This window comes from Paroedura picta, chromosome 9 (assembly GCF_049243985.1).
Source record: "Paroedura picta isolate Pp20150507F chromosome 9, Ppicta_v3.0, whole genome shotgun sequence".
NCBI lineage: Eukaryota > Metazoa > Chordata > Lepidosauria > Squamata > Gekkonidae > Paroedura > Paroedura picta.
In genome coordinates this window covers 25,545,471-25,571,971 of record NC_135377.1, presented here as the reverse complement: position 1 = coordinate 25,571,971, position 26,501 = coordinate 25,545,471, and the positions used below count along the sequence as shown (strand labels likewise).

Here is a 26,501-nt window from a genome sequence, read left to right as displayed (position 1 = left end):
ATTAGCTCCAGATTTATCACGCCAGCACTGGTTTACCCTCACTGTCGGCACAGGAGGTAGCAGAGCCCATTCTCCTAAATGGAAAATAGATGTCAGTCTAGCAAGCTCCTGAATTCCCATGCCACTTGGCTGCCATTTCCTTTCTTCCCCACCACTGGGGGCTCTATATTTTTATATTTTAACTAGCAATTGAACATCATTCTAGTAACAATATAGGGATTCCCAGGTTTCCTTTCTTTTAAAAAGTAGATCTCTAGCTTCTTCTGTTACAAAAATATAAAGGACAATATTATATCTCTGTGACAGAAAGAGATACTTAAAAAATAAAACCTGGGATTTCAGAGTACCTGGTACCTGCTGTATTGCTATGTTGGTCTAATACCATTCAATTGCTGAATTTTTTTAAAAAAAAGAAAATATCAAGTCCCTGGAGGCTGGGGTGGGGGAATGGTTGCTGAGGTAGCCAAGCCTTGTGGGAGTCCAGGAGCCAGCCAGTTTGTCTACCATTTTCTGATTATGGGGCAGGCTCTCTGCTACCTCTGATGCTCGTCTGGCAGGGACAATGCCACCATGGTAAGTTTTGGATCTGGCTTCCTTTCTTTTCCTCTACACTCCTGCTGCTTTGAGAGGCAGAAAAATGAGCAAAAAACTGGGACCCTCCCAAAATTATTGGAAAAATATCCCAGTTCATTTACAGTAATTCAAAAAACAAAACAACAAATCAAGATCATGAAAACAGGGCCCTACACATAAACCAAGATCAGAATGATTGCACAGTTTTGTGAAATGCACCACCTCCAAGGTTGTCTATATCTTGTGTTTTTTTAAAGGGTTACAAATATTTGATCACCCAAACATGGTTAAAGTGCTCTAGTTCAAACTTGGGCACCCACCTGCAGGAATGGTTCTCAAAATATACCCAAAACATGAACCTGCTCCTTCAGTGCAACTCTATCTAGAACATATGCTGACTCCTGATTATCTGTTCCTCAACCCACAGCAATTTTATCTTGTCTGGACTGTGCATTAGTTCATTGGCCATCCAGACCATTAGTGACTCATTTAGAACACATAAAGTTTGCTGAAAATTCGAGAAAGGATGTTATCTGAATACTGATGGCAGCTTTGGCTAAATCCTTGGACAACCTCCCAGTGTAGAATAGTGTGGGGAGAACTCTGAGGAATTATATAACACAAGGGAAAAGGTTAGGCAGTTTTCTCCTGGATGTGCAGCTTCACAAAATTAAGCTTTTCAGCTCAGATAACTTTTCTCAGTAAAGAATCTCCATGGAGGACTTGTGGAACCCTGGGCCAGGACCCCTGCTGCATTAAGGACCCCTGCTGTATTAAGAGAGTTCAATACAAGTAAGTAAGATAGTGCTATGCACTGCTGAAGCCAAGGCATGAGACTGGGAAATAAGTATCAAACATCTGTCATGCTTGTCACGGATATTTCTCAAGGATGGTTCTTGAGAAGGCTGTGTTCCCTCAGAAACAGAAACAAAAACATTTTCCTCTCCAGTGTTGTGGCAAGGAACATCCTATGAACCTTGTGTTGTTAAATCCCTGTGTGAGAAGTATATCCTCCCTTAAGGAATTTGTCCAAAGAATATAGATTTTGGTGGGTCCCTGGGCTTACTGGACATGGATGACCCTAAGATATAATCTTCCTCCTTTGTATAGTGTTACACTACATATGAGGTATGATTAGGATGCAGTGAAAGCTTTTGCCCGCCCAAGGCTCCACACAAATACTTATACAATAATGTTCATACAAATTGTTCTAGCCCTTTCATCCAAGACATTTACTAGCACGGAGGACTCCATGGGGAGCAAGGGATAGCTCATGCCGCAAATATTTCCTGCTAGCCCATATCACTTACTCAGCTTTCCTTCACAATATATTAAGGGATTAAAATGATGATAAAAGATGATTAAAGAAACCTGCTCGACTCCCTCCCTCTAGTATGAATAGAGGTGCAACAGTTTAAATCAAGGACCATTTCTGCATGAGGAATTTGCCCCTGCCCAGCCTCTCATTGTTCATGGATTTTAATGCTGCTTCCTCATGACATCTGCAGCAACTTGTAGCTCTCCAGTGGTTAGCGTGAGTTTTCGTTCCCTTTGCCCCGTGATGAGCGAAAGTGGTAGAATCCATTTTCCTTTTCTTGGCATGGTGCACAACAAGGCGCAAACAGGGACAAGCCTGTCTGAAAGAAGAAATGCACGACAGTCTCTATAGTGTTTTGCCTGCCCTTACACCAACCCTCCCCTCTGCATTTATAAATCACTATTTTTAAAAAAATGGCACAGTCCATGTTGCTATGGGACTGCAAAGTGACATGCCTATGTATCAGCAGAAATAAAATGTACAGTCGTGTTCTCTTCAGTGTGCACAGTAATATTGGGAGCAAGCAGCAACCCTATTTAAAACACATTCATGTTTCTGTTTTCTGATATAGGGCATGGAAGGGGAAGGGGGGCATGTGATGAAGCAGACAACTCCCTATTAGCATGGCATCCATATTCTGTATTTTTAATCTTTATTGTGAACACACAATCATTGGAGTCCAATTACCATAGCCAGCCTATCAGAAATCTACCCAAACATAAATCGAGATCATTATACAAAGAATCCCCCCCAAAAAATCTTGAGAAATCTTGAGAACAGCGCACACTGTTGTGGCATGATCCCATAAAAATGTGGAAGTGCATCTTTTTTTAAAATTAATTTTGGGACTCAGGGGTGGGGAAGAAGGAAGTTTGAGTCCCCCAAACTGCCTCTGTTAGGGAATTGGTGGATTGCATTGATTGTCAACCAAAGGAGCAGGGGGAAAACTGTGGGTCGTCCATGCTTCCATCTTCTCCACTACCTCATTAGGAAGGGAACAGCCACAATGAGATGGCATGATAATGTGGGAGATGTCCCCCATCAGGAAGTGGCAAGATGCGTGGTTTACAAGCAGGAGGTGTTTGCAAGCAGGAGGTGACGCACATTGTCCTCCTCCGTGCAGAAATGGTCAAGGAAAGATGTTGATCTGATTTCATTAATTTGTTATAGACTTTCTTCTTAGCTGACTGAGCTGAATTACTGTTTGAATTGCTCTGAGTATATGAAACAGTATAAAATGGCTTCCTCTGAACCAGGAGAAAGGAACATTTCTAGCTTCTTTTCATCCATTTCTTTAAAAAAAAAAAAAGATCCATGAGAGGAGAATAAAATATACCTATTAGAAGCATTCTTTGGATGTGTTCAGGTCATCAAATATTATCTTTTATCAGTGACTCTTACATAAAAAGGCAGGCAGTGAACTACACTTCAGACAGAATACCTTGGCAAATGCCTGTTCAGTTTTTCCTTGAAAATGTCTAAAATTTAACAAAGTGTCCTCTTCCATTGCTGAATTTAAAAAATGTTAAATCCAAACTGATGTCCCTGTCTTCATTACCTATGTCACATCACAGCTAACCCTTTTAACATATGGTAAAGTGAAGTTGGTAAGTATTTCTTCTACTCTGAGAAATAAACATATGAAAGTACTTTACACCAGGCCAGGTCACTGATTTCTTTTGGTAAGTACTTTTTACTCTTAGTAGCAAGTGTCTTGGGCAGAAAAACATCTTAGCCATCAGCAGTTACCTGTGGTCCAGTACCACTACTTGAAATCGGGACAGTCACCCTTCCCAAATGAACACACTGAGAGGTAGTGTGGTAATACTATTTAGAGGACTGGCACCTGAGTTGCAGTATTTGGTCTTAACTTTACACATGCTCTTGCTAGCTTCGTGACTATGTTGTAATGGCAACATGATCATGAGCCTAGATAGCTACATAAGTGAGTATTGAGGAAGGATTTGTGGGGGATGTGAGAAGGAGCTTAAGGAAGGAGTAGGCCAGGCTGAAGGAAATATCTGACAGAAGTCATGGGACTGGGGTTTTGAGCCCCAAGAATATGAAGTGACAATTCTTGACTAAACACACATGAACACCAACAAGTAGGACAACATTAGTCAATCTCTCACACCACATTTATATCCCATTTACATATTCATCCATAACTTAGCTACCTGAGAATGTATAAATCCAATAAACTCAGCTAAGCATGTTAATAAAGAGTTGCCACGAGTTAGCAGAGGCCACAGTTGGCAGGGGGGTGGGGCAGGCCAGGAAGGATGTGATGTGTTAAGCCCAGAAGAAGCATGCCAGTGGGCATACTCCAGCAGCAGCATGAAGGAATGGGCTCCTGGGCTCCTCTTTAAGGCACCATTTGCAGGAGCTTGCCCCTTTGTCTACCGCAGAGAACTGGACAACAGTGACCCACCCTCCCACCCTGTTGTGCAGTTATTGGGAATGTTATAATTGTTGCAGCTGTGGAATAGGGGGCACAAGGTAAAGTATTTTGTCAGGGACCAGTCTACGTACTGGGACCCTGGGGTGGGGGTCTCAGTAAGAGACCGTCTAACAACAACACTGGGAAGCTGGGAGGTAAAGATGGTTGGATGAGGTGGATGCCCGACAACCATTTAACCAGCCTCCTCCCTGAGGAGGGTATCAAGGGGCAAGGGATCCTTCCTTCCGGCTGGGAGGGAGGGGGACCCAGGGCATCCCTTGAGTCCATGTCAGCAGTTGGATGGCTGCGTGGGGGGTTACTCTATACCTCCTGCCAGGCCAACCTTTAGTTTGGTGTAGTTAATAAAGCTGTGGCCTATTTTATGCCAAGGAAATTATTTGCGTCTTGATTGGCCTTATACCACCCTACCAGTCAACTCACATCTCACATTATTTCTGAAGAATATCTAGGACAATATTCAAAAGCTTTTCTTTTTGGCCAATTTTTTGCATATGTGTGTCTGTGATGAATATCTCTAAAAGGTAGAAATACAATAGAGTATGGTAAGCTTTTAATTTCGTAAAAATCTAGAAAGCAAAACAATTCAAATAACATCCAAAATTTGGCACAGCAAATACTTTCAGTATCCTGATAATCTGGGAATAGTAAAACAGTAAAATTTCAGTTAACTGGCAAGGTGTAAGTATAGATAAGTCATAGTTTATAGATAGATAAGCCATTCCTGTAACAAGTTCTGCAATTCAGAAACAATTGAAGGGGCTGCCAAAATATTATGGGCCTTCTGCCTTAAAATGACCTCAAGACCTTAAGTAAGTTCAGGTATTGCAAGAGCGTTTTACATTCGTCAGATAAGAGTTTATTTCCTCCTTTCTGAGACCATTTATTCCACCTCAGTGAATACTCATTAACCTTCAGTGTAGGATCAGTCTGTGAGAAATTCTGAGAGGAAGGAGCAATTTTGGCACCTCTCCTTTCAGGACTCAATAAGCTCTTAGGGACTGGAGAAGACTGATTTCTCTTCTTTTCTCTTTAAACATCAGCTTCTCTCAATACTCAGTAACCAGGCAGTTTTCTTTGTCTCTTGGTTAAATTACACAGCCTTATTGTTTTTTGTGCATCTTTCATTATCCCTTTGGGGATGAGTAAGTGTACTAGTACAGGGGTAGTCAACCTGTGGTCCTCCAGATGTCCATGGACTACAATTCCCATGAGCCCCTGCCAGCAAACAGCAACAACAATCATAATATAACATTTTATTTTTAGCCTGTCCTTCCATGTTGCTCAGGGTGGGTGACAACAGTATGAAATATCATTGTTGTTGTTGTTGTTATGTGCGAAGTCGTGTCCGACCCATCGCAACCCCATGGACAATGATCCTCCAGGCCTTCCTGTCCTCTACCATTCCCCGGAGTCTATTTAAGTTTGCACCGACTGCTTCAGTGACTCCATCCAGCCACCTCATTCTCTGTCATCCCCTTCTTCTTTTGCCCTCAATCGCTCCCAGCATTAGGCTCTTCTCCAGGGAGTCCTTCCTTCTCATGATGTGGCCAAAGTATTGGAGTTTCATCTTCAGGATCTGGCCTTCTAAGGAGCAGTCAGGGAAATATACTGCTCTCTTCATTATGTTCTTCTTGGTTTTGAGTTCTATGTCTTGATGTCTAGTATGTGAGGACACATACAAGGTGACTAAGGCAAGATTTTGGGGAGGTAAGGTATAAAAATATTGAGATTTAGATTGAGGACTTATATTTTCTTATGTGTCCACTGGTCCGCTGCAAACTTCCCAAAATGTATGCTCAGCATATGAAATATGAACTTAGCTTGTTCAAAATGCCAGGGTTTCTTTTGTCCAGTCAAATCTCTCTTTTGATTGCCTTGAATATTTGCTTACATTTCAAAATGATCAGTTCTGCATTGACCCCCTGGCAGTCTTCAGCATACTGGCTGGTTAGGGAGCAACTGATCATACAGGCTTCATTTATACTCTGTGAGTCACAATGAAATGTCTCAACATTATGTGTGCTACTTTTGCATTTGCAGAGTTCAACAGAGAGGAGAATAAGAGCTGTTTTTTTTTTTACCCTGCTTTTTACTACCTGGAGTAGTCTCAAAGCAGTTTACAACTGCTTTCCCTTCCTCTCCCCACAACAGATGCCCCGTGAGGTAGGTGAGGCCGAGAAAACTGTGACTGGGCCAAGGTCAGCAGCTGGCTGTATGTGGAGGAGGAGGAGGAGTGGGAAATAAAATCCAGTTCTCCAGTGTAGAGGCTGCTGCTCTTAACCACTACACCATGCTGGCTCTTGCCTTCCTTTGAACGGGAGAGTAGCTGGAAGGCCTGGAACTTCAAATAAATTGATCTCTGGTTTTAACCATTGGGGTGTGCACATCTGGGAAATACAAAACAATAAAGGGCTCTTGGTATGGAGAGCTCAACAATGCAGGTATAACCTGTTTTGCAAATCAGTTTTATTTTACTTTGGGCAGAATTTTAGTTTCCAGAAAATATTTATTTAGGGCTTTGAGTTTATAGTAGGGAAAGGAGGGACAAGTACTGTGAGACAGTGCATGAAATATTTATTTATTTAAAAGTTTTCTATCCTACAGCTTCCTGAAGTAGCTAACAGCATAAAATGAAAAATAAATAATATAGTTTAAAATTTCATGTGTACAACATAAAGCTGAATAAGGTGAGACAACAGCAACCAGTTAAATAAATCTTTATGAAGCATTGCAGCAACAATATGAAAGCAAGGAGAGACCATAATGGGCAGATAAAATACAGTGAAATACCAGGTTGAATAAAAATATTTTGGTTTGGCAGCTCTAAAAGCTAGTAATGGCACCACTGTACTTAGAGCATTTCTGCATGGAGGTGTAAAACGTGAGTGGCTTCCTGCTGGCAAACATGGGATGGTACATCTCTTGTTTGCAGCCTTCCTTATGGGGAGACCCCTCCCACGTTTTCCCTCTGCCCTGTTGAGGCTGCAAGGGAAAACAAGCCAAACTTCTCTCTCTGCTCCTTGGCTTGTCAATCACAGCAAGCCACCAATCACAACATAGCAGTTGTCTCACAGACTGAAACTCCCCCCCCCCAGCCTCAAAATTCTTGAAAAAAAACAACAACAAAAAACACTTTCACGTTGCTATGCGATTATGCCAAAACATATATACATTTTTAATAAAATCAACACTGCCCCGTTGCTATGGAGAAATGCCAGAACGATACAGCATTTCCTCCCCCCCTCCCCTTTTGGGATATGCATTTTTCTACATTTTATTTCTCTCTGGGTGGATTTCTGAGATGCTGCACATTGTCCCTGGTGCTAATGGTTGGCTTTAAAACAAGCTGCTCAGATACCTGTATGATTGGCAGAGGGCAGCCAGATCACCCGCTCCCCCTTCCCAGATCATTTCCCACCTCCAGAAGATGCAAACAGGACTGTTTTCCCCTGTCCGAGTTGTAAGAAGTCTGGATAGGTAACTGAGACCCAAAAATACATTTTGTGTTAATGGTAAGTTAAAAACTAAGCAAACACATGACTGAATGATTGGGACAAAGCTGCTTGATCACCCGCCACCCCTTTCCCAGCTCATTTCCCACTGCCAGAAAACAAAAAGGGGGCTGTGTTTTGCCTGGCTGATCCAAGGAAGACTGTGGACACTTTAAAGAAGATTTTATTTCACCTTGGATAGTGTGGGTATACGGTCCTGCTACAACACGGGCTGCACCATTAAAATTTTTTTTTTATCAAAGCAGGAAATGGAGAGGGGATGGTGGGAAAAGCTGCTGAGAATTCTGCAGATTTTCCCCACCATATAGTCTTATCCTTGGTTGCTCAGTGGTTTGCGTGATTTAGGGTGGTAAATCCAGTTTCCTAGATTCCTGAACTCGTGATTTAAAAATAGCTGAATTGAGACCCAGCTACTGGACAGCCTCAGGATATTGATGATGTCATGTGGAGGTGGCTATATATGCCGCCAACATGCCAAAGCCGTCCAGGAACATTTTACTTGTGCGGAAATACCCATTATATTCATTGATGTGAATTAGTTCATCCTCTCACTCCTTCTGGGTATTTAGAACTGTTTTCATATGTAACCTATGAACACAATCATAGAAGCTTAAAAAGAGGATATGCTCACATGAGTCATGCATCCCCTTTCCACACTTCTGCTTCACATTCTGCTGTTTTCCCTTTTGAAGATATCCATGTCCAGCTACATTCTTGCTAGATGTAACTCTACAGGGCATCACAAGGATACTTGTCTCAAACACCTGCCAGGAGCAAGCTTTGCATATGCTGGTTATGTCATAGAGTAGAATCCCAGAATCAATACAGTTCTGAGTAGAAGCCACGTGTACCTATCCAGAGATGTGTGATCTAGCACAGAAAACAAATTACTTGAAGGACTTTTCCTTTTGTAGAAGAAATTCATAATTACAACTGCAGGTAAATTGAAACTTGTTTTCTCATTACATTTGTAAATTATCCCCTCCTTCTCACGTTCAGGTAGTTCAGCATCTCTTAAAATTGCTAAGGTTTCAGGAGCTAAGCGTCATCTTTCAAACAATTAAAATCAGGTTTTGAGATCTGTAGCACTGAAAGAGTATGCAAATTTATTTTAAAACACGCTGTAAAAAACATGTTGGAAAATTGAAGTGCTTAAGATTGTCTTCATGTATTTATTATGCTAATATCATGCTTTTCCTTTTCCCTGATGATTAAAGAAGCTTAAGAGGGTAACTCAGGCCCAGGCAAGGTTTCAGGCTGAAAAGAGTCCTGGGCAAACTGCCCAGCCCAGCCCAGCCCCATTGCCTCTTTGGGCCGCCACTGTGCCCCTTGCTCACAAACCCCTTAATGCCTGCTTGGCTCTCCTCCACAGCCCCATGCATCCTTCCCCTAACCACTCCCTCCTCTGCCAGTCTTTGCAGTGTTTGCAGGCCTGTCTGCAGCTGGGCTTGGCAGGGCATATGGCTTGAAGTGCCACCAACAGAAGCCAGGTTTCAGTCCAACAGCACCTTGGAAACCATCAGATTTGTTGGGATATATGCTTTTGAGGGTCAAAGCTCCCTTTGTCAGATACCACCAGAAGTTTTGCCATCTTGTTTCATCCCCGTGTACTTCCCTCGGGAACACTTGGCAGAATGTCTTGGAAGGAGCATGGGTGGTGAGAAAACTCACCAGGCAACCTGGGGGGGGGGGCAGCTGGGGAGGCAATCCAGAAGACTGCTTTGGAGGGTGGGCTGTATGGCATTGTACCCCACTGAGGTTCCTGCCCTCCCCAGGTCCCATCCCCAAAGATCCAGGAATTTCCCAACCTAGATCTTGCAACCCTGCCCTCCATCCTCTGCTGGTGACCCAGAGGACTTGGCAAACCTAGCTCCCATTGTAATACACATAGAGGCCATTGTGGAAGACTCTTTACAGAATATGAAGGATTTACTCCACTTAAGCAGTTATTCTGACAGCTTTTCTAAGGAGGTAGCAGTGTTGCTTGGGGCACTGATAGAGTTGCCAGATTGCAACCAAGGAAGCTTTGCCTTATTGTTTCACAGGAACGGTTGCCATAACCACACACCCTAACCGATTCCTTCTAGGGTCTCATCACTCAGCCATTCACCCGTGTTTGATATAGAGAACGAATGATGTTTTTCTTTGATCAGTAGATGGGCAAGCACTGATGGGAAATGCAGTATTGCTTTTTCCTGTTGGGTATGTATAGTATCAGGGATTGTTTAGAGTGAGTTCAAAGGACAAAATGGATTCCACTTGACTTTTCTTTCCCCATTCCTCTAGATCAGGGGTAGTCAAACTGCGGCCCTCCAGATGTCCATGGACTACAATTCCCAGGAGCCCCCTGCCAGCGAATGCGAACGCTGGCAGGGGGCTCCTGGGAATTGTAGTCCATGGACATCTGGAGGGCCGCAGTTTGACTACCCCTGCTCTAGATGGTCAATTTAAAAAGAAGTATGAAGAGCTGGCAACCTCTGCTCCCCTCCACAGCCAAATTAGGTACCAGACTGAGGCACAGATCTAGGAGGAGGGGGGAAGGCAAGATCCTGGGCCTTAGGTCAGCCTACTCAAATAATTGGGGACAGTCTTCTTTATTAATATGACATGCTCAAATTGGAATACAGAAATATTAACTTAAATATATGGTATACAAGAAAGCCATTAAAAGTGCAATGGGCCTCAAAAGTGATTTAATATTATCATTATTAAGATAAGTGTAAACCAATAGCATATTGTTTGTACATCCCATTTTCCAGGAAGACCAGAGCTGATCAAAGAGGTTATCTATTTATCCTGCACTGATTCCCAAGTCAGGGTTTATCATGCTTTATGCCTTCTGTGAAGGATAGATCTGGTCCTGCCTCTCTCTGAGTGCAGCTGATGTGAGTTTGGTGTAGTGTTTAGGAGTGCAGACTTCTAATCTGGCCAGTTGGGTTCGATTCTTCACTCCCCCACATGCAGCCCCACATGGATGACCTTGGGCTCACCACAACACTGATAAAGCTATTCTGACCGAGTAGTAATATCAGGGCTCTTTCAGCCTCACCTGTCTAACAGGGTGTCTGTTGTGGAGAGAGAAAAGGGAAGGTGATTGTAAGCCACTTTGAGCCTCCTTCAGGTAGAGAAAGGCAGCATATAAGAACCAACTTAGGGATCAAAAGTTCAAGCATCGAGTAACATTGTATCTATCTCCCTAGAGTGCAGGGGTGACCAAACTCTGGCTCTTCAGATGTCCATGGACTACACAAACTGCATACATATCCAAAAACACACCATCCAAACATGGGTACTTTTTGTTAGTGTTATATTACTTTCAGTGATTAATACTCTTGGATGTCCACTCAAATGCCTATTCTAATGTGATGTGGTTGTACATTTAGAAGAAGAAGAATAGTTGGTTCTTATATGCCACTTTTCTCTACCCGAAGGAGTCTCAAAGCGGCTTCCAGTCGCCTTCCCTTTCCTCTCTCCACAACAGACACTCTGTGAGGTGGGTGAGGCTGAGAGTGCGCTGATATCACTGCTCAATCAGAACAGCTTTATCAGTACTGTGGAGAGCCCAAGGTCACCCAGCTGGCTGCATGTGGATGCACATTGGTGGTATATTTAATAATAAGTATTTTATGTATTTAATAGACCATAGCTGCATGCAGCTGCACAATTTTGATGCCCCTTTGATTGACTTTGAATTATAAAGGAAGGGACCTACTTTGCACTATGACGGATTCTATGGTGAGAGGATGTGGAGCTCAGAGAACACACACCTGGGAACCTTTGGTGACCAAAAGCATTTCTTCCTCTAAGGAGCATTTACACAAGGGAATACTCATCTTGCTGTTCGAAGGACCCTATAGAGATGGGAGAATTTTTCTTGAAGCAGCTTCACACAAGGCTGCACTCCCCATGGGGTCTGAAAGAAGATCTTGAAAGCAGATTTGTGCTTGAAAAGTGAGAACATCTCTCTTCCCCCACAACCAGTCCCTTCCATCTTCAGTCCTTCAAACTGTGGAACAGTACTCTGTCTGGTTCAAAGCACCCCTCCTCCTCTATTTGCCCCTGATCTGTTTCCCAGTGCTGGCAGTAGACATTCTTGTTGTTCTCTGCTTGCCACTTATTTACTTTGGCATTCCTATGCCACTTTTCTCCCCAGAGAGATTCTAAATGGCTGACAAAAATTTCCCAAGAAAGCAGTATAAAGCAGTTCCCTGGACTATCATAGATCCCAGGTCATGAGCCACCTCATGTACTCAGATATACCCAGCTTCTGCCCCTGCCAGAAACACCACTGGCCATGCCCCAGCTTAAGTGCTTACAAGCAAAGGGGGTGGGGAGAAGCAGTTCAGGTGCTGTAGCCATGCCAGTGGACTCTTCAGCAGCTTCTGGTACTCATAGAGGGCAGCAGCCCTTCAAAACCTTCAGTCCCTGCTGATGAGGAGGAGGTAGAGGGCAGGGGATTTATAAAACGGTGGTCTTCCTTGAATCCATTGGAGATGTCTGCATCTATGAGCACCTTCTCCAGCACCCAGCATACCTAACTGCACAACACACCTTTTACAAGTCAGGGGAGTAGTAGAAGCCAACATTGTAGAAATCCAGAAACCTGCACTGGATGAGAATAACGCTGCATGTATATCTTTCAGGAAAGTTTTTCAATTTGCCTCTAAAATAAAGCTTGGGCAGCCATTCTTCATTCATTCACAGCTATCTCTATACATCACTGTTTGCAGCTGTCTCTGTTTGATAAACAAACACATGGAGGAAAATCTGAGTAATAAATTTAGCTTTTCTTCCAATCCAGCAGCTTTATAAAAGTGAACCATCCAACAGCTTTCTGTTTCTCATCATTTTTAACTGTTTCCAGGTTCTTTAGTAAAGCACCATGAACAAGAGAAGCCATTAGATAGCCATCCTTGGTCGAGAAGACCACTGCTAAGCTCAAAGCCACATCTAATCTATTGAGTCAGTCCATGCAGCACCTGTCCTGTTAATATGTGGAGACTGTTGCTTTTAAGCCAGTTCCAGAAGTCCTCTAACAACAAGACCACATAGAAAGTTAGAAAACAAGAAAGAACTAGATAATTACCAGTTACTCATAAAAGCTTTTTATACCTTTCTTTTCATTACCTGAAGGAGTTCCAAAGTGGTTTATAAACACATTTCTCTTCCTGTGCCCACAACAGACACCCTGTGAGCTAGGTGGGATTGAGACAGCTCTGAGATAACTGCTCTGCAAAATAGCCAGGTTTTTGTACCTCACTTTCACTACCTAAAGGCATTTCAAAGCAGCTTATAATCAACTATCCTTCCCCTCCCCACAACAGTTAACCTGTGAGGTAGGTGAGGCTGAGAGCTCTCTGAGCTCGGCTATTGCAAAAGTTTAAGTTTAACATCTCCCCCCCCCCCAAATCACTATGGTATTTAACTATACAATGTATTTTAGAGGAGGAATTGTGAATGACAGAATTTTATACACCTGTCATCATCCTTACCTTTACTCCGTTTTATTTAAAACATTCTTGATTCTCTCTCTTCCTTTAGTTGTGAGGACTGGCAGGGAATTGGGGGGGGGAGGTCTGACAAGTGGAACAGCCTAGGGCCTTTCTTAATCTAAATCCGGCACTGCTGGCAGCATTAACTTGTTTGTGGTGCAGGTGTTTGCTTTCCTGTTTTCTGTGCAGGTGAAGGTATCCCTTGCCTATGGAATAGCATGGGAAATTGATTGTGTCTATAGGGAGATGAAATGTGGCATCAGTTCTACGTTGGTCAGGGCTGATGAAACTAGAAGTCTAGAAATTTTAGGAGAAAAATAATATAATGCCCTAATCTACATTTTGATGAATGTTTTATAGCATATTTTAAAACCACTTCTGCCCGTTTTCTGAAATAATTTGATTGGTTGACAGCCTAGTGAGTGTGGCTGGCACATTTTCAAATGGCTCTGTAATGTCACACTTCATGTTTCCCCATGCTGAATCTGAACGAAGCATAGCCTGCAATGACGAGACATGCATCACATCTCCCTTGCCACACAACTGGCAAGTGACACATTATTTTATAGCCACTTCGGCTTGAGCAGCCATTCCTAGACACCAGTATCAATTTGCGGAGAACAGTTGAGTTCTGACAGACCCTTATGTGTCAAATGTAAGGTGTGGGAGTTTTGTCTACAGAAATATTCTAGCAACAACAATGTCGACTTCCCTGATATAGCACATCCATCTTATAAGACACTTCCCCTGAACGTTCTACAGTGGCAATATATGTAAGGGACCTTGTAGTAATAGCTAGGCATGGGCTAGCTACACACACAGTTGGAAAAGAAGATCTGAATGAGGGTAAATGTTTTTTTTTAAGTTAAAACAGCTGGGTCCAGGAACAGTGTCATTAAACACATGGGATTGCTTAAAAAGTCAACCCAGTGGTCTTTCAAGGGTCAGCATTGTCTACTCTGATTTGCAGTAGCTCTCCAAGGTCTTGGATACAGATCTTCCAAGCAACTTGCTTTAACAGATGACAGGGGCCAAACCTAGGATTTTCTCTGTGCAAAGCAGAAGCTGAACCTCAGCTTGGTGCACAATTATGACCTCAGATGGTCATGGTGACATTATGTCTTTTGTGATTTCATCAGCAATCTGCCAACATTCTTAGATTTGAGCTAATATTCTGTTAGGCTTCCTTCAGAAGAAACCGAGTTATTCCTACTTTCTACTCCCGAAAAACCAAAAGAATGCACATCAGTAAGCAGCCTAATATTCTTGCAATCTTTGTTACTTGAGACATGGATTAGCATCAGAGGACAATAGCAGATTACCTGTATAAAGGACTAGCATTCCTTAGGGACTTTTTAGTTGTTCGTTACGACACTACTCTTCCTTTTTGGGATTTTCTAATTAACTGCCACAGTTGCCTGCAATTTGGTTAAGTTTTAGGGATCAGCCAACATGTCCCTTTTGATTAATATCTTTTGCTTCCACATGTTGCTATTAGTTTGTTATTGATTTTGGTTTGCCTCATTTTAGTTCTGCATAGAGATGCCTTTGTGAAACAAATGGCATATAAAGTAACATCTATAAATGAAATTGACAGATAAGTAGGAAGGTAAAGATGACATATCAGGGCAGGATAAAATAGGGTTGTCATCTCCAGGCTGTAAAGTTCTGGAGATCTGGTGTGTGTGTGTGTGTGTGTGTATCTTGCAGAGGGCAGGATTTGGGGAGAGGAGGGACCCCAAAAGAGTATATTGACATATATCCCACCCTCTAAAGCAGCAGTTTTGTCAGCTCAGCTGATCTCTGTAGGCTGGATATAAGTTCTAATTCTATGACATCTCCAGGCCTTACCTGGACGGGATATGGAGAAAGTAACCTGTCAGCAATAGCAGCAAGCATAAAGTCAATGAGAATTGACCAATAGGCAACATAGTAATGTGGAAAAAAACCTTTTCTTTATTCCAGTTCAGTATGATATGTCAGCCAGAATGTGGATCGGTTCATTTCACATTTCCACAATGTTCCTCAGTGGCTTAACTATAAAATGACAATATAATAATTATTAATAGGACACTGCTGAAACAACAAAAAATTATACTTATGAACACACAAAAATATTTGCTTACTTATCTATTGCTGTATAAACTTAAATTCTTGTAACTTTCACTAAAATGACCTATGTATTATTTCTTTTGAAGACAAAAGTACCTTTGTATCCTTACATCTGGGTTTATAAAGTTTATTCAGCAACAGATAAGTAAGCAAATATGACAGTATATGTATGTTTGTTCATAAATATAATTTATCATCGATTCAGCAGTTTCTTGTTAGTAAAGCCACTGAGGATCGTTGTGAAAACGTGTAATTAACTGATCCACGTTCTGACTGGCATATCATACTGAACTGAAAAAAAATAAAAAGTTTTTTTTTCACAGTACTACATTGGCTGTTGGTCAGTTCTCACTGACTTACCTGAAAGGGGCAAATCTAAAATTTTGGAACTGCACTGTAGACTGTACAAGGGATGTATCATTCTTGAATTGCTAAACCAGAACTGCAAAAGACCATTTCATTCATTTAATTACACAGACATATATTTCCGGTAAGTACTTCTTGCTATGTGAAAAGATCTTCAAAAGAACATCACTATCACAATACCTACCCAATGGGATCAGCTGGTGAAGAGCTTTGCTGAACGTTCACCTTATCTCTTCAGTCCTCGAGTATTATTTTATTGTAATTTTGTTTGGAAAATTTCCATATTCTCAAAACCTGAACTTCAGCAATAAATACACAGTGTACAAGACTCTAAAGGGAAATACAGATGATTCATAGATTCTCTGGACCACTCAGGATTTAGCCCTAATGATGTCTATTGGCAAATATGAGGAGAGCTAATTGTCTCTTTATATTCTTAAGCAGACCCAGTTGGCTCAGAAGAAAACCAGAGTTTTCGCCAAGAGAGACAAACAATGATCAAATGCACTTCTGCTTAGCAAGGGCCATGAAAACATAACCATCTATGCTCAGATGCCGATAGCTTTCCATTTGCCACATGGAGCTGCTAAGAAGGATTAGAAAATTAAAAAAACTAATTTACAGGAATTAAAATGAGTTTAATTTGTGGTTAGCAGTGGATTATGGATGTGAACAGGGAATGTTATTTCCCACCACAGCAAAAAAAAAGGGGGGGGAGACGACAACAACAACAAAGTTATGCTAAACCAGTGTTTAGGGAGAGGGTTCTCAAAGATTTTCTTTTTCATGCTGAATGGTTTGTGCCTCTTCTTCTTGAATGACAGACCTCTCTGGCAATCATTCTGAGTCATTTAGAGTGGTCCAGTTATTTTCAGCAATAATTTGAGGCAGTCAAATGTGTCAACGAAATTCAAAAGCTACGCTAGTATTGCTTCATTAGATACAGGCCTCCTGCCCAGAGCACCTGAGGCAATTAAGCATCTGTAGCAATTTATTCTTCTGTACTCTCAAAAACTTTTCTTCAGACATTTTAGATCTGTTTCTCTCCCTTCCCCCTCAGTTCCAGTCCCAGAAGCATTCAGCCCTCAATCCTCATAGTCCCTGAACATAAGATACACTGTTGTTCCATTCACAGTACGGAGCTTTCCAAATGAATCTTTGCAAATTGAGTGTAACACTGAAGGACAAACAATATTGTTTTTCGATGACTTTCCTGATCATTCGCGTGTGAAGTTTCTGTTTGCAAATAGCACATTTTGTTGGTGGGGAAAACCTTGAAGTTCAGAATTTCAGAGCATGCAAAAGAGAAGTGCATATCTACATGAATGTACATGAAAATATCTGAAATCTAATTCACACATTGTGTTGGAGCTTATCAATATTTCTGCTGCTGATAGAGGAAGGACCCTGTTGACAGTTGAAACAGGTGTACTAGGAAATCTGGGACCCACATGGACAAAAGCCATTCTCTATTGGGCTTTAGTGAGAAGAGAAATTGAACTGGATAGAGTGGAATAGCTGGTAGGATCCAACCTGTTGCTTTTAATATGTGTTATTAGCGATAAGCAAATGCTCCATATATTTTTTCATGTATGCATGTGTATTTTATGTGCAATTTATACATTTTAATGTACTACCTATGTAGTTTCTTCATGCAGCTCATATACAATATATTATGCTGACACATAGCATAGTCAATATATATATATATATCCTTATCCATTGTTCCTCTTAATATTTGTGAAACAGCCCTGGGGGTGGAGAGTGTCCTGGCTGTCCAAGATGAAATAGGGCCAATCAGTGTGCATGCTGATTGGCCCTCCCTTTCCACCTCCCGCCCTCCTTCCCTGGACGCTAGCCACTTTGCTCTCAGATGCCTGAGAGAGACACAGAGAGAGCCCTGCCAAGCCACAAACGACCCCTGATTACCTGCTATGGCTCCTGCTGCGAGGAAGAGAGAGAGACAGACAGAGACAAATTGCAAACAAGCCCCAAACTGCAAACGACCTTTGCTTCCCTGCTAGGAGCCCTGATTACCTCCTATGGCTCCTGCTGTGTGAGAGAGACAGAGATCTGTGCCTGCCGGTGTCCCTTGGGTCCTAGCATCCATTGCATTCCTGGTTGCAATGGGCTTTCTTGCTTGTATGTATGTATGTATGTATGTATGTATGTATGTATGTATGTATGTATGTATGTATGTATGTATGTATATGTATATGTATATGTATATGTATATGTATATGTATATGTATATAGGTAAAGGTATCCCCTGTGCAAGCACCGAGTCATGTCTGACCCTTGGGGGGATGCCCTCCAGCGTTTTCATGGCAGACTCAATACAGGGTGTCCTTGCCAGTGCCTTCCCCAGTCATTACCGTTTTACCCCCCAGCAAGCTGGGTACTCATTTTACCGACATCGGAAGGATGGAAGGCTGAGTCAATCTTGAGCCGGCTGCTGGGATTGAACTCCCAACCTCATGGGCAGAAATGGCACAGACATGAAAAATGATTAGCTTGATCAGGACAAAAAGGAAGATGCAAATTTAAAAGGAGGATTTTCAAGATGAGGAATTTGATATTCTTATATCATCATTGTATTAAGATGATTATAATGTGATATGATCAGCATTTCTTATCTGTTCCACATATAATATTTCTGGTAAGGGCTTCGATGAGGAGCGTGTCTCATTGCTTAAGTGCTACTCAGCCATTAACACTCACTCAGGGCAGCTGTCCCACCCCTGTGTGCCTCCTCTTCTAACTGGCTTGCCTATCTGTCCAGTGGCCAGCCAATCACAGCTGCCTGCAGCCTTTCTAGGTCCTGGAGGGAGTGGGAGGCTGTCCACAGAGTTCTTCCACCCCCCCTCCAATCTAGTGTCCATTGTATTCCTGAATGCAATGGGCTTGGCCCCTAGTCCATATATACTCCTGTGGGTTTTTTAAAATATAGATCTAGATTACCTTTAGTAGCATAAAATTCAAAAAAATACAGATAACCACAACACAGATGAACATAGATGATATCCATGGAAACCTGATCCGCTGTCTAGCATTTTGCAAGTACAAAAGATGGACTTTTAAACATAGAACAAAGTACCTTGGCATCTTCAGACAATAAAGCATGATTCTTCACATTAAGCAGAGCTTTAAGGATTTGCCACTCATTCCTGCAATTCAGTCCCAATTTGGTTATATAGTCCTGAATGGGGATGAATTGGCTACATGACTGCAGCAAGGATTGAAAATACACTCCTGGTGGTACCTGGAGTTTCCCCAGAATAACAACTTATTTCCAGATATCAAGAATTAGACCTCCTGGACAGCAGGCTCAATGGCATTACAGCCCTGCTAAGATCCTTCCCCACCTCTCTTAATCATCAATAAAACCCTGGATTGGGGTCTGGAAATAACTTTTATTATCAACAGACTACTTCAAATAATGTGTCTCTCCTGAAATTGTGGTACGTTCTTTTTTTTTTTTTTTTTGTAGTCTAAACCAGAGGCTTCATCCTAACCAATACCCTAGCTCTGGTAGTCCTTTCATCAATCCTGTATGATTTCAGTGCTATTAAAATCTGCTTAGCCCTTCTCCTAAGGTCAATGGAACTTTTATTCCAATCATAATGGATCTCTGCAAATCGACTGTAACGCTTGGCTATAAAGTAGTGATCAGACATTTTTGCAGGAGATGCTGTGTCTTCAAATCTGCAGGAACTAATTAGCAATTTTGACTGTTCTGCTGACAGACCTCTCTCTTAGGGCCAATCAGCTCTTGAATTCACGGTCTGATTCAAAGGAATCAAGATATATTAAATTACTGGACACCCCAAGAAGCTCATGTGTCTTTCTCTCATGAGACTATAAGCAGAATTGTGCTTCAGCAAGTCATAGCTGAACCAGTCTGGATTACTATATAATGGCTGCATATGATTTCTTATAGTGTTATTATTATTTTCACAATTTTACTGATGTGTGCAGCCTTCTACGGAGTACAAGGAATTTAGCTTAAGCAAATTTACAATCTAAAATCTAACATAAGGGAGATAACAAAGTGAAGGGAGGGAGCATGAGGCAGAGAAAGGGAAAGGATATGTGGTTATTTCAGAGTTGCCAGTCTAGATTGGAAATTCCTGGAGATGGGTCTAGGGAGAGTGGAGTTTGGGGATGATAGGTTGTTCAGCAAATAAGTTATTTCAGGGGGTCCGCCCTCCAAAGCTATCATTTTCTTCAGTCTGGATCTCTATAGATCTCTATAGTCTCAAGTTCAGTTGTCATTCTAGTCCCCTGGAGATTGGCAAACAGTTTATTTCCATTGCAAATACTTAGTTTCCACACAAGGAATCTGCCCTGGACAGCCTCTGGTTGCTGGCGGGTTTTAGAGCCCCCTCCACATGACATCGCCTGCATCCCAAGGCTGTCCAGGGGCTGGCTCATGTTTTGTCCAGATTTGCTTCGGGATGAGGGAAATTGCAAAAAGTGGATTGGCCACCTTTCATCTCGCATCGCATCAGTGAGAAACCAGTGAGCAACCAGAGGCAAGCCTGTATGAAGGGGGGAAAGGTATGATACTATCTGTAGCGTTGTCCTGCACACACACCCGGCCTCCCCTCTCTATTTCCTGCCTGAGTATTTTTGTTTTAAATGGGGTGGTCTGTCTTGCTGAGGGACTGCAAAGATACATTGTCAAACGTAAATTAAAATCTTCTTTAAAGTGTCCACAGTCTTTTTGGGATCAGGCAGGCAAAACACCATCCCTTTTCTGTTTTCTGGAGGTGAGGAATGAGCTGGGAAAGAGGGGGGAGTGGGTGACCAAGCAGCCTTCTCCCGATTATCCAGGAGTCTGAGCGCTTTGTTTTTAAACCAACCATTTACAAAAAAATGACTTTTTGGTCTCCAGGAACTATGTTCAGCCTTCTCACAACTCAGGCAGGTAAAGCAGTCCAATTTATGTTTTCTGGAGGTGGGGAATGAAAGGATAAAGAGGGGTGGGTAGGTTGAAGGAGCCTTCTCCTGATCATACAGGGGTCTGAGAGCTTTGTTTTTAAGCCGTGGAGTGGGTGCTGGGGGGCCGGGAGAGAAGTTCATTTTGCTTTCTCTTGCAGCCTTGTCCAGAGGCAAAATGCTGCAAAGGGAAAATATGGGAGGGGTTTTCAGTGAGGAGGGCTGCAAACACAAGGTTTACCATCCTGCATTTGCAAGCAGGAGACCACTTGTGTTTTAGCCCTCCATGCGGAAATGGTCTTATATTTAGTTTCAGCTGCTGTCAGCCCCACAGGTAGGAAATATACAGGTATCTCTATCATGTCCGCATGGTTTTCCTCAAGGGAAAGAGAAGTTGAGGAAGATCTTACCCGTCTCCCCACACACACCAAAAACAACCAATCCAATGATGCCAATGCAAAACTACCCTCCCGCAAGCTATTATTAGCTTTTTTCAAAAAGCTTATTTAAGCCCATTTAAGGCTCAGTCTAAAGCATTGTATACATGCTAATTATTGTCATTCTCTCAGTAGAGAAGGTAGAGGCTAAATGTTACTTAGAGTTTGCATAAAAGCCAACAAATTAGGAATGTTAGACATGTGCACTTATCACTGCATTTTGCATTTATCAGCACTATAATTAGTGCGCGGGGTGCGGTGGGGAATGTGCCTATCCTGATTAATTTGTGGACCTTTCTCCTCAATGCACTGATGTTTACTTCCTCTGAGGAAAATGGTACTAACTTGAGAGTGACAGAGATTTGTTAGCATTGAGTGGCATATCTTGCTTTTTAAAGATATCACTGAATCAGTTTTAGAACCTTGTAGAGCAGCTGCTTTAAGCTGGAATAATGTTTGGCTGGTCAGACCCACTAGTGTTGGGGATTAGTAATGCTATTTCAGTGCAGCAGATGTCCCCCTCCCCCCTCACAATAAGTGGTCTTTCAGGTGTCGCTTCAGTTTTATTCTGTTGCTGTAGCTATTAGAGAGTCAGGGCAGCGAAGTTCCCCATGCAGAAATGGTCTTAACCTCCCTCCTGAATGCTACTCCCCTATTGTCTCCCCATAGGCAGAGGACTCTGAATCTTACTCATTGGTTATGTTTAAATCAGTGTCCAGGCACAGAGAATGAAGTCAAGATGGTTTAAATGAAATTCAAGGTATGAGGCTTCCAGAAATGCGAGTCTTGGTGGCACAACAAAAGGCCATGAAACACATGGGTTCTGCTGAGTTTAAACAGCCTAACAGTGCCCTTCTAAGCAGAGGCCTGCCCTTCTAAATCTATTGTAGTTGACCTTAGAAAGATAAAAGTTTATTTTGAATGACACCACTAAGGCCCATTATGCACGGGGGGAATAGCGCACATTTTGGGTGGAATGGCGGCAACTAAAATCACTGATAACGCATGGTGCCGGCTTCAACCGGCCGCAGATTCGATGCATGCCACTGAAAAAGCCGCGTTAGCGAAACACGGAAGAAAGCACAGCTTCCGGGTGACCGGGGCGCAACCAGAAGTGGCGCCGGGATCACCGCGTGCATAATCGGTTACTCTGGGTTTTGCTGCCGTTGTGTTGTGTTGTGTTGCGTCCCGTCCCGTGCATAAACGGTTTTGCTTCGCTTCTTCCCCCTCCGCGTTTTCCATGTGACCCGAAATCACCGTTTCGGCGGTCGTGCATAATGGGCCTAAATGCTATCCTAAACAGCTCTCCTCAGAATCGGATTCAGATTTCTTGTGCTTACACACAGGAAAGTGTTTTTAGAATTGAGCCACAAGCTACCTACAGGACTGTTATATACATAAGTCTTTAATACATTCAGAGTGCCAGAAGGGACAAACCTCTGTACCAACAAGAGACCAGCAATTTTTCACCTGAGTGTGAAGCTGGTCTCCTCGTAGCAATATTTTAATGCTGGTAAGGCCTACATTGAAAAGGTATATTAACTATAGATTGCTGCAGACATATGCAAGTAGCCGATGTTGACATAGAAATATGTGGAATTAGGTGAATCGAGATTACTAAGGGCATTACGCAATCTAAGTTCAGACTTAGATAACTGTTTGTATGTGGGAATAGTGTTTAAAAAAATAGAATTGGATTTTTCTGCCTACAAATCCTCTTATTACTGCTGATAAAACCTTTCAACAGAACTGAATTTTTTAATACGATGACATTTTCTAATAGTGTTCGCCCTGTATAAATGTGCTATTATGTTTGCAATTACTGTAGGTTTAAAGAAAGTGAACTATGACCAGCTGGATAAATTATTGAACATTAGTGGTCTTCAGAAAACGTAAGTCATCCAAGCACAGCTTTTCTAGTTTATGGGATGGATGTTAATTGGAACCATTATTGTGGAAGTATAATTTTTTTCAGACAACTTTTTATTTAAGCATTTTCTTTCTGTATGTATAGAATATGTTGTATTATAGTATATAATTGTCAATAATATTTGGTTAAAATTACAAGGTTAATGGTATTACAGAAAACTGCAACTAACCAGAGGACCAAAAATCAAAGATATAAAAAAAGAAAACAACTGGATGTACATTGCTTTAAATGTTGTTGTTATGTGCGAAGTCGTGTCCGACCAATCGTGACCCCATGGACAATGATCCTCCAGGCCTTCCTGTCCTCTACCATTCCCTGGAGTCCATTTAAGTTTTAAATAGATTAGTATTATACCTCACTTTTCTTTATCCTAAGGCAGGCTTTCTTAACCAGGGTTTCTTGGCCTGGGGGGGGCAGGAAAGAGGAGTGTTCCCAAGTGGTCATGTATACAACTATACGTCCCATCCATATTCTGCATGATCATGCTACTTCTGGGATTTTTTCGAGGTTTGAAGAATGTTTCAGGGATTTCTTAATGGTAAAAAAAGTTGAGAAAGGCTGCTCTAAGGAGTCTCAAAGTGGCTTCCCCTCCCACCCCACCCCGGACACCTTGAGGAAGGTGGGGCTGAGAGAGTTCTGACAGAACTGTGACCAATTCCACATGGAGGCATAAAACTTGTGCCGCCTAATGCTTGGAAGCCGCGCATTTGCAAGCTTCCTGACGGGAGACCCCTTCCGCGTTTTCCTGCTGCCTCACTATGGCTCTTTGCCTCCTGACAAGGCAGCAAGAGAGAACATCCCACACTTCTCCTCCCCCCCCCCGCTCCTCAGCTTGTCAATTATGCAAGCCATCAATTCCATCACAGCGCTTTATTCAGGGACTCAAACTTCCTTCCCCCCGAGGCTCAAAGTTATTTTTTTAAAGTGCACTTCTGTGTTCTTATGGGGAAATGACACAACACCAGAACATTAAAAAAAAACAAAACACTTCCACATTGCCTTGGGATTATGCCACAACAATGAAACATTCTCTTTTAGTTCTCTTTTTGGTATTCTCATAATGGTCTCTCTCTATTTTCAGGTACATTTTTGATAGGCTGGCCATGGTAACTGGACCCTTATTGTGTGTTCACAGTAATGATTTAAAACACAGAGCATGGACACCAAGCTAATAAAGAGGGCTGCTTCATCACATGCCCCCCCTTTCCCTGTTCATAGCCCACCACCAGAAAATACACACAGGAATGAGTTTGGGTTGCCCAATCACAAAATCACCGAGCGCAATTTATTTATTTATTTATTTATTTATTTATTTATTTATTTATTTATTTATTTATTTATTTATTTAGATTTATATACCACCACTCCCCAGCAGGTCTTGTGGCGGCTTAAATAATAAAATATTTAAAATACAATAAAAACCCCACAATTTACACAATTAACAGTAAAAAACAATATAACAAGCAGCAGTGGACATCCTCTATAATCTATTCTAATCCCATCTTGTTCAGCCTGAGGCCCTACCATCCCTCCAGTAAGAGACGGAGCTGGTCTGATAGACCCTGGGATCCAAGTTGGAAACCCAAGACTCTGCCCTGGCTTCAACCATATGCTGGTGGAAGAGCTCTGTCTTGCAGGCGCTGTGGAAAGCTGGTAACTTTGGCAGGGCCCTCAGCTCATTCAGGAGCTCATTCCACCAGGTTGGGGCCAGGACCGAAAAGACCCTGGCCCTGGTCGAGGCCAGACAAACATCCCAGGGGCCCGGGACAACCAGTAAATTCCTACCCACAGAATGAAGGGCTCTGTGGGGAGCATAAGCAGCCAAGTGGTCCGGCAGGTAGGTAGGACCCAGGCCATGTATGGCCTTAAAGGTTAATACCAATACCATAACCTGACCCAGAAACAGACTGCTAATCACTGCAGATGATGGAGCACTGGCTGAATATGAGCCCTCCAAGCCTAGTAAGGATCCTGGCAGCCTCATTTTGTACCAGCTGTAACTTCCGGATCAGAGTCAAGGGTAGGCCTGTGTAGTGTGAGTTACAGTAGTCTAGTCTAGAAGTGACCATTGCATGTAAAACAGTGGCCAGGTGTTCCAAGGACAGGTAGGGCTCTAGTAGGTGGCCTTGGCGGAGATGGAAAAACACTGTCTGGGCTACTTTCATGACCTGAGCCTCCATAGAAAGGGAGGCATCTAAGGTCACCCCCAAATTCCTGGCAACTGGTGCAGGTGTTAATTGTACCCCATCCAGGCATGGGATGGGGTGCAATGAGGAAACGTTTTATTTTTATGGAGGGCACGTAGGTTTGCAGTCCTGCAGCCATGTGGACTGTGCCATTTTTTAAAATACTCAATCCATAAATGGAGAGTGGAGGGCAGGTGCGAGGGTGGGCAAAACACTACAGAGACTGTTGCACATTTCTCCATCTACACAGGCTTTCCCATTTTCTCCCCAGATTGCAGTGTAACAAGAAGTGGCAAACTGTGATTTTGTGATTTCCCTCATCTTGAAGCAAATCTGGGGGAAACTAGCATCAGCCACTTGAGAGCCACGGGTTGCTGCCAATGTTATGTGGCAGCAGTACTAAAACCTGCAAGCAATGAGAGGCTGTCTAGGGGCAAATTCCTCATGCGGAATCAGTCTGTGACTAGTCCAAGGTCATCCAGAAGGCTTCATGTAGAGGAGTGGGGAATCAAACCTGGGCCTATTCTGCATCTCTTGATTTTCCTGCTTTTATTCTTGCCATTCTCCGCCCGATTCGGGCTCGGGCATTATGAGTGATCTGCAACAAATATTATTTCTGAAACGAAACAGCTTTAACATACTTGCGTCATCTGCATCACGTTAGTTTAAATCGATCCCTGACGTTCTGACGTACTTCCCACCAGAGTGGGCCTGGATATGTTTTTTTTATTACTGTATTTGTACACTTTTCCATTTCTGTGCTGTCTCAAACAATCTAAGCTCTCAAAACAGAGCTGAACAGCGTATCTACCCGTGAAACAATTATTCCCCCTTTCTTTCGACTCCGCGAGTCAACCAATCAGCAGGAGATAAACACGTTCAGTCAGCATTGGAAAGGGGGGGGGGTGTCGACCAATCAGCAAGAGAGAACCACGCAGTGTCAGCATTGGAAACGCGGGGGTTGATTGACCAATCAGCAAAAGACAGTTCCGTAACATCACCATTGGGGAGGAGTGGGGGGAGGAATGCCGGTTAATCTGAGTGCTGAGGACATCTACATGTGGATCCTTTGGTGCATCCGGCGCGAATTGGTGGATATTCCGGAAAATAAGCGCTCCCTGATATTCCGAGGGAAAGGTACGGTGAATGCGGGTCAAGGCATGACGGTTGCAG

At 42.6% G+C, this 26,501-nt stretch overlaps 1 protein-coding gene across 3 annotated transcripts in view; it reads left to right on the top strand.

Annotated features, from left to right (window-relative positions):
• The first annotated feature begins 8,691 nt into the window (after positions 1 to 8,691).
• The window catches only part of CNBD1 (cyclic nucleotide binding domain containing 1), a 180,769-nt gene continuing 162,959 nt past the window's right edge, over positions 8,692 to 26,501 (top strand). For 2 of the 3 annotated variants that reach the window (XM_077351978.1, XM_077351976.1), the window contains exons 1-2: positions 14,509 to 14,604; positions 23,041 to 23,104. In XM_077351978.1, coding sequence (XP_077208093.1) covers positions 14,595 to 14,604; positions 23,041 to 23,104 — 74 coding nt within the window. In that variant the 5' untranslated portion in view covers positions 14,509 to 14,594. Of the gene's footprint in view, positions 8,804 to 14,508; positions 14,605 to 23,040; positions 23,105 to 26,501 lie in introns of those variants that run through there. The other variant, XM_077351977.1, reaches the window with a different exon arrangement.